General features: G+C 41.9%; 1 protein-coding gene across 1 annotated transcript in view; it reads left to right on the forward strand.

Annotated features, from left to right (window-relative positions):
- Positions 1 to 10612, forward strand: part of LOC132523808 (cytochrome c-like) — a 34060-nt gene extending 23448 nt beyond the window's left edge. The window contains exon 2 of the mRNA XM_060155493.1: positions 10266 to 10612. Coding sequence (XP_060011476.1) covers positions 10266 to 10595 — 330 coding nt within the window. The 3' untranslated portion in view covers positions 10596 to 10612. The remainder of the gene's footprint in view (positions 1 to 10265) is intronic.
- The last annotated feature ends 1306 nt before the right edge of the window (positions 10613 to 11918 follow it).

An 11918-nucleotide genomic window follows, 5' to 3' on the forward strand; every position in this document is an offset into this window, starting at 1 on the left:
GGTAATAGAATCTTCTTTTTTTAAAATGTGAACATTACTACTTAACTTTTTAAATTAGAGTTTAAAAATTACCTTGGTAATTTTTTTTTTTTAACATCTTTATTGGAGTATAATTGCTTTACAATGGTATGTTAGCTTCAGCTTCACAACAAAATGAATCAGTTATATACATACATATATTCCCATATCTCTTCCCGCTTGCGTCTCCCTCCCTCCCACCCTCCCTATCCCACCCCTCCAGGCGGTCACAAAGCACCGAGCTGATCTCCCTGTGCTATGCGGCTGCTTCCCACTAGCTATTTACCTTACGTTTGGTAGTGTATATATGTCCATGCCTCTTTATCGCTTTGTCACCGTTTACCCTTCCCCCTCCCCATAACCTCAAGTCCATTCTCTAGTAAGTCTGTGTCTTTATTCCTGTTTCACCCCTAGGTTTTTCATGACATTTTTTTTTTAAATTCCATATATATGTGTTAGCATACGGTATTTGTCTCTCCCTTTCTGACTTACTTCACTCTGTATGACAGACTCTAGGTCTATCCACCTCATTACAAATAGCTCAATTTCGTCTCTTTTTATGGCTGAGTAATATTCCATTGTATATATGTGCCACATCTTCTTTATCCATTCATCCGATGATGGACACTTAGGTTGTTTCCATCTCCGGGCTATTGTAAATAGAGCTGCAATGAACATTTTGGTACATGACTCTTTTTGAATTATGGTTTTCTCAGGGTATATGCCCAGTAGTGGGATTGCTGGGTCATATGGTAGTTCTATTTGTAGCTTTTTAAGGAACCTCCATACTGTTCTCCACAGTGGCTGTATCAATTTACATTCCCACCAACAGTGTAAGAGGGTTCCCTTTTCTCCACACCCTCTCCAGCATTTATTGTTTCTAGATTTTTTGATGATGGCCATTCTGACTGGTGTGAGATGATATCTCATTGTAGTTTTGATTTGCATTTCTCTCATGATTAGTGATGTTGAGCATTCTTTCATGTGTTTGTTGGCACTCTGTATATCTTCTTTGGAGAAATGTCTATTTAGGTCTTCTGCCCATTTTTGGATTGGGTTGTTTGTTTTTTTGTTATTAAGCTGCATGAGCTGCTTATAAATTTTGGAGATCAATCCTTTGTCAGTTGCTTCATTTGCAAATATTTTCTCCCATTCTGAGGGTTGTCTTTTGGTCTTCTTTATGGTTTCCTTTGCTGCGCAAAAGCTTTTAAGTTTCATTAGGTCCCATTTGTTTACTCTTGTTTTTATTTCCATTTCTCTAGGAGGTGGGTCAAAAAGGACCTTGCTGTGATTTATGTCATAGAGTGTTCTGCCTATGTTTTCCTCTAAGAGTTTGATAGTTTCTGGCCTTACATTTAGGTCTTTAATCCATTTTGAGCTTATTTTTGTGTATGGTGTTAGGGAGTGATCTAATTTCATACCTTTACATGTAGCTGTCCAGTTTTCCCAGCACCACTTATTGAATAGGCTGTCCTTTCTCCACTGTACATTTCTGCCTCCTTTGTCAAAGATAAGGTGTCCATATGTGCGTGGGTTTATCTCTGGGCTTTCTATCCTGTTCCATTGATCTATCTTTCTGTTTTTGTGCCAGTACCATACCGTCTTGATAACTGTAGCTTTGTAGTATAGTCTGAAGTCTGGGAGCCTGATTCCTCCAGTTCCTTCTTTCGTTCTCAAAATTGCTTTGGCTATTCGGGGTCTTTTGTGTTTCCATACAAATTGCAAAATTTTTTGTTCTAGTTCTGTGAAAAATGCCAGTGGTAGTTTGATAGGGATTGCATTGAATCTATAGATTGCTTTCGGTAGTAGAGTCATTTTCACAATGTTGATTCTTCCAATCCAAGAACATGGTATATCTCTCCATCTATTTGTATCGTCTTTAATTTCTTTCATCAGTGTCTTATAATTTTCTGCATACAGGTCTTTTGTCTCCTTAGGTAGGTTTATTCCTAGATATTTTATTCTTTTTGTTGCAATGGTAAATGGGAGTGTTTTCTTGATTTCACTTTCAGATTTTTCATCATTAGTATATAGGAATGCCAGAGATTTCTGTGCATTAATTTTGTATCCTGCCACTTTACCAAATTCATTGATTAGCTCTAGTAGTTTTCTGGTAGCATCTTTAGGGTTCTCTATGTATAGGATCATGTCATCTGCAAACAGTGACAGCTTTACTTCTTCTTTTCCGATTTGGATTCCTTTTATTTCCTTTTCTTCTCTGATTGCTGTGGCTAAAACTTCCAAAACTATGTTGAATAAGAGTGGTGAGAGTGGACAACCTTGTCTTGTTCCTGATCTTAGTGGAAATGCTTTCAGTTTTTCACCATTGAGGATGATGTTTGCTGTGGGCTTGTCATATATGGCCTTTATTATGTTGAGGAAAGTTCCCTCTATGCCTACTTTCTGCAGGGTTTTTATCATAAATGGGTGTTGAATTTTGTCAAAAGCTTTCTCTGCATCTATTGAGATGATCATATGGTTTTTCTCCTTCAATTTGTTAATATGGTTTATCACATTGATAGATTTGCGTATATTGAAGAATCCTTGCATTCCTGGAATAAACCCCACTTGATCATGGTGTATGATCCTTTTAATGTGCTGTTGGATTCTGTTTGCTAGTATTTTGTTGAGGATTTTTGCATCTATGTTCATCAGTGATATTGGCCTGTAGTTTTCTTTCTTTGTGACATCCTTGTCTGGTTTTGGTATCAAGGTGATGGTGGCCTCGTAGAAGGAGTTTGGGAGTGTTCCTCCCTCTGCTATATTTTGGAAGAGTTTGAGAAGGATAGGTGTTAGCTCTTCTCTAAATGTTTGATAGAATTCGCCTGTGAAGCCATCTGGTCCTGGGCTTTTCTTTGTTGGAAGATTTTTAATCACAGTTTCAATTTCAGTGCTTGTGATTGGTCTGTTCATATTTTCTATTTCTTCCTGATTCAGTCTTGGCAGGTTGTGCATTTCCAAGAATTTGTCCATTTCTTCCAGATTGTCCATTTTATTGGCATAGAGTTGCTTGTAGTAATCTCTCATGATCTCTTTTATTTCTGCAGTGTCAGTTGTTACCTCTCCTTTTTCATTTCTAATTCTATTGATTTGAGTCTTCTCCCTTTTTTTCTTGATGAGTCTGGCTAGTGGTTTATCTATTTTGTTTATCTTCTCAAAGAACCAGCTTTTAGTTTTATTGATCTTTGCTATTGTTTCCTTCATTTCTTTTTCATTTATTTCTGATCTGATTTTTATGATTTCTTTCCTTCTGCTAGCTTTGGGGTTTTTTTGTTCTTCTTTCTCTAATTGCTTGAGGTGCAAGGTTAGGTTGTTTATTCGAGATGTTTCCTGCTTCTTAAGGTGGGCTTGTATTGCTATAAACTTCCCCCTTAGAACTGCTTTTGCTGCATCCCACAGGTTTTGGGTCGTTGTGTCTCCATTGTCGTTTGTTTCTAGGTATTTTTTGATTTCCTCTTTGATTTCTTCAGTGGTCACTTCATTATTAAGTAGTGTATTGTTTAGCCTCCATATGTTTGTATTTTTTGCAGATCTTTTCCTGTAATTGATATCTAGTCTCATGGCGTTGTGGTCAGAAAAGATACTTGATACAATTTCAATTTTCTTAAATTTACCAAGGCTTGATTTGTGACCCAAGATATGATCTATCCTGGAGAATGTTCCATGAGCACTTGAGAAAAATGTGTATTCTGTTGTTTTTGGATGGAATGTCCTATAAATATCAATTAACTCCATCTCGTTTAATGTATCATTTAAAGCTTGTGTTTCCTTATTTATTTTCATTTTGGATGATCTGTCCATTGGTGAAAGTGGGGTGTTAAAGTCCCCTACTATGAATGTGTTACTGTCGATTTCCCCTTTTATGGTTGTCAGTATTTGCCTTATGTATTGAGGTGCACCTAAGTTGGGTGCATAAATATTTACAATTGTTATATCTTCCTCTTGGATCGATCCCTTGATCATTATGTAGTGTCCTTCTTTGTCTCTTCTAATAGTCTTTGTTTCAAAGTCTATTTTGTCTGATATGAGAATTGCTACTCCAGCTTTCTTTTGGTTTCCATTTGCATGAAATACCTTTTTCCATCCCCTTACTTTCAGTCTGTATGTATCTCTAGGTCTGAAGTGGGTCTCTTGTAGACAGCAAATATATGGGTCTTGTTTTTGTATCCATTCAGCCAATCTGTGTCTTTTGGTGGGAGCATTTAGTCCATTTACATTTAAGGTAATTATCGATATGTGTGTTCCTATTCCCATTTTCTTAATTGTTTTGGGTTCATTATTGTAGGTCCTTTCCTTCTTTTGTGTTTCTTGCCTAGAGAAGTTCCTTTAGCAGTTGTTGTAGAGCTGGTTTGGTGGTGCTGAACTCTCTCAGCTTTTGCTTGTCTGTAAAGGTTTTAATTTCTCCATCAAATCTGAATGAGATCCTTGCTGGGTAAAGTAATCTTGGTTGCAGGTTTTTCTCCTTCAACACTTTCAATATGTCCTGCCACTCCCTTCTGGCTTGCAGAGTTTCTGCTGAAAGATCAGCTGTTAACCTTATGGGGATTCCCTTGTGTGTTATTTGTTGTTTTTCCCTTGCTGCTTTTAATATGTTTTCTTTGTATTTAATTTTTGACAGTTTGATTAATATGTGTCTTGGCGTATTTCTCCTTGGATTTATCCTGTATGGGACTCTCTGTGCTTCCTGGACTTGATTAACTATTTCTTTTCCCATATTAGGGAAGTTTTCAACTATAATCTCTTCAAATATTTTCTCAGTCCCTTTCTTTTTCTCTTCTTCTTCTGGAACCCCTATAATTCGAATGTTGGTGCGTTTAATGTTGTCCCAGAGGTCTCTGAGACTGTCCTCAGTTCTTTTCATTCTTTTTTCTTTTTTCTGCTCTGCAGTAGTTATTTCCACTATTTTATCTTCCAGGTCACTTATCCGTTCTTCTGCCTCAGTTATTCTGCTATTGATCCCATCTAGAGTATTTTTAATTTCATTTATTGTGTTGTTCATCGTTGCTTGTTTCATCTTTAGTTCTTCTAGGTCCTTGTTAACTGATTCTTGCAATTTGTCCATTCTATTGTCCATTCTATCTCCAAGATTTCGGATCAACCTTACTATCATTATTCTGAATTCTTTTTCAGGTAGACTGCCTATTTCCTCTTCATTTGTTAGGTCTGGTGGGTTTTTATCTTGCTCCTTCATCTGCTGTGTGTTTTTCTGTCTTTTCATTTTGCTTATCTTACTGTGTTTGGGGTCTCCTTTTTTGCAGGCTGAAGGTTCGTAGTTCCTGTTGTTTTTTGTGTCTGTCCCCAGTGGCTAAGGTTGGTTCAGTGGGTTGTGTAGGCTTCCTGGTGGAGGGTACTAGTGCCTGTGTTCTGGTGTATGAGGCTGGATCTTGTCTTTCTGGTGGGCAGGTCCACGTCTGGTGGTGTGTTTTGGGGTGTCTGTAGACTTACTATGATTTTGGGCAGCCTCTCTGCTAATGGGTGGGGTTGTGTTCCTGTCTTGCTAGTTGTTTGGCATAGGATGTCTAGCACTGTAGCTTGCTGGTCGTTGAGTGAAGCTGGGTGCTGGCGTTGAGATGGAGATCTCTCGGAGATTTTTGCTGTTTGATATTATGTGCAGCTGGGAGGCCTCTTGTGGACCAGTGTCCTGAAGTTGGCTCTCCCACCTCAGGGGCACAGCACTGACTCCTGGCTGCAGCACCAAGAGCCTTTCATCCACAGGGCTCCTTAATTTGGGATGATTCGTTGTCTATTCAGGTATTCCACAGATGCAGGGTATATCAAGTTGATTGTGGAGCTTTAATCCGCTGCTTCTGAGGCTGCTGGGAGAGATTCCCTTTCTCTTCTTTGTTCTGACAGTTCCCAGGGGCTCAGCTTTGGATTTGGCCCCGCCTGTGCGTGTAGGTCGCCGGAGGGCGTCTGTTCTTTGCTCAGACAGGACGGGGTTAAAGGAGCCGCTGATTCGGAGGCTCTGGCTCACCCAGGCCGGGGGGTAGGGAGGGTCACGGAGTGCGGGGCGGGCCTGCAGCGGCAGAGGCCGGCGTGACGCTGCAGCCTGAGGGCGCCGTGCGCTCTCCCGGGGGAGCCGTCCCTGGATCCCGGGACCCTGGCAGTGGCGGGCTGCACAGGCTCCCCGGAAGGGCGTGTGGCTAGTGACCTGTGCTCGCACACAGGCCTCCTGACGGCGGCAGCAGCGGCCTCAGCGTCCCATGTCCGTCTCTGGGCTCCGCAATCTTAGCCGCGGCTCGCGCCCGTCCCTGGAGCCCTCTCAAGCAGCGCTCTTAATCCCCTCTCCTCGTGCACCAGGAAACAAAGAGGGACGTAAAAGTCTCTTGCCTCTTCGGCAGGTCCAGACCCCTCCCCGGACTCTCTCCCGGCCAGCCGCGGCGCACCAACGCCCTGCAGGCTGTGTTCACGCCGCCAACCTCAGTCCTCTCCCGGCGCTCCGACAAAAGCCGGAGCCTCAGCTCCCAGTCCCGCCCGCCCCGGCGGGTGAGCAGACAAGCCTCTCGGCTGGTGAGTGCCGGTCGGCCCGATCCTCTGCGCTGGAATCTGTCCGCTTTGCCCTCCGCACCCCTGTTGCTGTGCTCTCCTCCGCGGCTCCCAAGCTCCCCCACTCCGCCTCCCGAAGTCTCCACCCGCGAAGGGGCTTCCTAGTGTGTGGACACTTTTCCTCCTTCACAGCTCTCTCCCGCTGGTGCAGGACCCGTCCCTATCCTTTTGTCTCTGTTTAGTTTTTTCTTTTGCCCTAACCAGGTACGTGGGGGGTTCCTTGCCTTTTGGGAGGTCTGAGGTCTTCTGCCAGCGTTCAGTAGGTGCTCCGTAGGAGTTGTTCCACGCGTAGATGTATTTCTGGTGTATCTGTGGAGAGGAAGGTGATCTCCACGTCTTACTCTTCCACCATCTTCCCGGAAGTCCTAAGTCTTACTTTTTACATGACAAATTATTTTCCATTCACTTTCAATCTGTGTGCCTTTATAATTAAAGTGCATCACTTTTAGACAAGCTGAAGTTGGCTCTTTTATCCATTCTGACCATTCTACTTTTTAATTGGAGTGTTTAGACCATTAACATTTAATATGATTATTGATGGGATTGGCTTTATTTTATTTATTATTTATTTTCTGTTTGTCCCTCTGCTACTTTTTAACTGTTTTTAAGAGTAATTTTAAATTCCCAGAGAAGGTACAAAGATAACTACAGACTGAGTGTTTGTGTCCCCCCTCCATATTCATGAAAGTTGGAATCCTAACCCTTGATGTGATGGTTTTTGGAGGTGGGGCATTTGGGAGGTGAATAGGTCATGAGGAGGGAGCCCTCATGAAGGGGATTAGTGCCATTATGAAAGAGGAGGAAACACAGGATCCCCCTCTTTCTTTTTGTTGGGAGGATACAACAAGAAAATGGCCATCTGCAAACCAGGAAGAGGACTCTCACCGGAACCCAACCATGCTGGCACCCTGATCTTGGACTTCCAGCTTCCAGAACTCTGAGAAATAAATTTCTGTTGGCTATAAGCCACCCAGACTATGGTATTCTGTTATAGCAGCCTGAACAGACTGAAACACTAGTACAGAGAGTTTTGGTTCCCCCTATTGTTAACATCTTACACTATAACTTACAGTGGTACAATTGTCACAAGTAAGAAGCCAACATTGGCACATTACTGTAAACTAGACTCCAGACTTTATTTGGATTTCACCAGTTTTTCCATTAGTGTCCTCTTTCCAATACAGGGTACCACGTTGCATTTAGTCATCATGCCCTCTTAGTCACCTTTGGTCTGTGATAGTCTCTCAGTCTTTTCTTGTTTTTCATGATGTTGATTGACAGTCTTGAGGAGTCCTGGCCAGGTATCCTGTAGAATGTTTTCCAACTTGGGCTTGTCTGATGTTTTTCTCATGCTTAGACGGGGTTTTGGAGTCTTGGAAAGACTACCGTGGATGTGAAGTACCTTTTTCATCACATCGTATCAGAGGGTTCATATCATATCAACATGACTCATCACTGGTGATGTTGAGCTTTATCACTTGGTCAAGGTGGTGTTTGCCAGGCTTCTCCACTGTAAAGGTACTATTTTCCCTTTTTTATACCCTCCTCTTTGGAAGCCAGTCACTAAATCTTGTCCACCCTCCAAGGAATTAACCTCTACATCCTAGAGAGGGAGCTTCTACATATATTAGTTGAAATTCTTTTGTAAGGAAGATTTGTTTCTTTTTCCTATTTATTCCATCATTTGTTTATATTATTAATAGGATGGACTCACATATATTTCTTTTATACTTTGGGTTATAATTCAGTTCTGTGTTATTTATTTTGTTGTTCAAATTGTTCCAGCTTTGGTCACTGGGAGCACTTTCAGGTTGGTTCCTGTGTCCCTTTGACTTGTCCCTATTCTAAAGTTTTATGATTGGATCTACCCTGAGCTTTTCAACTTTTCAGCTATATGAGCCAATAAGAATCCCCTCCCCACTTTTTATTGCTTAACTTAATTGAGTTGGGTATCTGTCAACTGCAAGCGAAAACAGACCTGATATAATGTATACTATATATATCTGATATGTAAGAGATATAATATATACCAGACTCAGATAAAGTAGGACTGTTAAAGTTATTATTGAGGATTATTAAGCAAATATTAAAATAAGCGGAACAATGATCATACCCCAAATTTAGGCCAGTAGAGTTCCTGGTCTTGAACAGATAATTTAACTTTGAGTTTCCTGGCAGCCAAAGCAAAAATAGAAATATGATGAGTTATATAACACTTGTCTGATTAAAGGAAACATACCAACCTCTTAAGAGAGATAAAGTTATCCTTGATTCAAATGTCACAAATATTTTCTCATGAGGATCCTTACTTGTGAGAATATTAAGCAGCATAAGGATTTTCCTAAAGATGCCGTAACATTCCAATATAAAAGCAAAAGACCTTATTATTTCAGTGCAATTTAGTAAAGGCATTTCTGTAAGAAGTTAAGTTCTTATACTCTATAAACTTGATATACACTGAGCACTTAGGAAACTGGAGGAATGGATCAATAGTCTGTCTTAGACTATCTTTTCCAAATACCCTTGGATATCTGAAGGATAGAAGCCAAACTATTTCTTTAAAAATAATACACACAGCATACACATATTACTTAAACGGTAGTCTCTAGGTCAGGTGCACACACACACACACACAGACACACACACACACACAGCCTGGCAGGGTTGAATCCCAGTTTGTAGCTGTTCAGAATAAGACTAGTAAGAAAAACATTCATCTCTGAGGAGGAGTATAAACTGTAGAGATAAAAAAAAAAAAAAAAAATCTCTAGGCCAGGATTCCAACTCTAGTATTTGAACTGGAGACTTAACATTGCAGTTTCCACTGATGCTAGTGAATGTTGTGTCTATTTCTCTACCTATCAAGCCCAACACACTCCTTCTAACTTTTCTGTAGCATTTAGTGAGATTATTCCTGAAGAAAGTGCTCCTAACCCACTAAGGTTAATAGGTTTGAATGCAAGGGGAAGTGAGCCCAAAGAAAATCCCCTCCCAGATATTTGCTTTCATTCCTGTCGCTTTCCCCCTTCCTCGCAACTTCAAATGCGCTGCACCTTGGCATTTGCAGGCTAAAACTCCCTGCCGGGCATTCCATGCCTGGCCCCTCTGGATCTACATGAGAGCTCCAAACCCACGTTTCATCTGCATTCAGGGGCCCACCTCACAGGGAGCTGGCCCACCTCCTGACTTGGATGCCGTCTCCAGAAAGGTTTACCTTCCAGAAGCTAAGTGAGTTAATCCGTTTACCGAGGGTTTGGCCGCCTCTCGCCTTCTAATGGTATTTTCCTGTCACCGACCAGCTGTCTCTTCTGTCATTGAGTTTCTATAGCGCTGTAGGATTTAAAGCAGGATAGATTAGCCTAAGCGAAAGACTTTGAATCACATCGCTCCAGTAGGTCTTAGGAGTTCCAGTTCCTAGGGAGGCTGTTGGCTTGGAAGGAACCCCAGATAGCATCCCGAACGCAGGCCTTCGAGGAACAATTTGTTCAAAACACTCGAAGGCTGATCTAAGTCAGCATGGCCAAAATGTGGACCAGCCGTACGCTGCACACCAGTCAGCCTAACATCTGTATGACGGTTTACTTGATACTTCTTCGAATCGTTTTGTGTTTTAAAACTTAAATGCATTTATTTAAATATGAGATTAGAGAGCGGGACGTTCGGCTTGCGAGCGGGAACCTCTTAGTCGTGCACGGAGAAAGTACGATTTAGAAAGGCGTGATGTTGAGAAGGGCAAGAAGATTTCTGTTCAGAAGTGTGCCCAGTGCCATACTGTGGAAAAGGGAGGCAAGCACAAGACTGGGCCACATCTCCATGGTCTGTTTGGGCAAAAGACAGGTCAGGCTGTCGGCTTCTCTTACACAGATGCCGACAAGAACGAAGGCATCACCTGGGGAGAGGAGACGCTGATGGAGTATTTGGAGAATCCCAAGAAGTACATCCCTGGAACAAAAATGATCTTCGCTGGCATTAAGAAGAAGGCAGAAAGGGCAGACTTGATAGCGTATCTCAAAAAAACTACGAATGCGTAATAGTTGGCCACTGCCTTATTTATCATGAAGCCGATGTCTCATGACTTTTTATGTGTACCATATTTAAATTGATCTCATACACTAGAATTCAGATCATGAATGGCTGATGTAATATTTCTGTCCCGATTTAAATAAGATTGGCTTGTGGCTAAATGAATATGGTCAGCTTTTTGAATTTTGCTAGTAATTCTGGTTCAACAAGTACTATCACTGTTTTCCCCTTCTAAAGAGATGATTAAACTTGAATAAGGAAGGTTAAACTTTTCAGGGATATGGTGAACGCCTTCTCAAACCCTATAGGAGATTGGTTTTATATTTAGATTTCTATCAGTGGTTATATTAATATATTTAAATCCTGAGAAGTTCCCTTCACTGTCTCATAGACCAGCAAGAGTCACCTGTGTTTCAGTTGTGTTCATTTGCCTGTTAAGGCAAGGGCTGAAGATACACTTACAATGTCCACTTTATCTTTTCGGTCTTAACTATGCCAATTTAATTAAAATTCTCTATCTGATAGATTAAATAAATAAATAAATAAATAAACAAGAAACCGCCTGGGCCTGATCAGCCAGGGCTGCAGGCCCTCCCAGCTCCATGGGGGCTTTGGCTGTGGAGCTGGAAGGCCTTCAGGGGCAAAGGATGGATGTGGTCATTAACTCCAGTGCCTGTCAGAGCCCAAAGGGGGTTCAGAAGGGAGAAATGGGGAGAGGCCAAGCCAGCTGGGCCTAGGCAGTGGACCTCTCATATCTCCATAGGGCTGTGTTACATCCTTCTCCCACCCACTGCCTTGCATAGCTGCCCCAGACTCAGGGACGGACAGGGGTAACAGATCGTTATAAAGCAGGTGAACTTGCAGTAATGGAGGGTGGGGCAGTGCTAGAAGCCAGCTGTGGAAAAGACACAGGCCCCATCCATCACATTTTAAAAAAAAAGAGTTGTCAAACATATCTCCCTGATTCCACTTTCTGAAACTCCACTAGGATTTCCCAAACATGGGGAGAGGCAGGGTATAATGGAAACCACAGCTGCCTCTGGCCTGGAAGGCTGCTTGGGGAACGTCACCCTCACCTAACCTGTCCTCAAGTATTCTTGCAGGTGAACAGCCAACTTCATCAACAGCCCTGGGAGTTTGTAGATGGCCTTGTCAAAGATGCTTAGATGCTGCTAAGATCCCATCGGGGCAAAAGCGAGTGTGTCCCCAGAGGGATTCAGCTTCCTTCCTTTCTTCCTGAACTGTCTGTTAATAGTGGAGAACACGTTTGAGGTGGAATTGTTTTGAATTCAGAAACATTCCTTTGTCCCAGAAGTGATTTTGCGGCCAAG

Source organism: Lagenorhynchus albirostris, chromosome 1 (genome assembly GCF_949774975.1).
Source record: "Lagenorhynchus albirostris chromosome 1, mLagAlb1.1, whole genome shotgun sequence".
NCBI lineage: Eukaryota > Metazoa > Chordata > Mammalia > Artiodactyla > Delphinidae > Lagenorhynchus > Lagenorhynchus albirostris.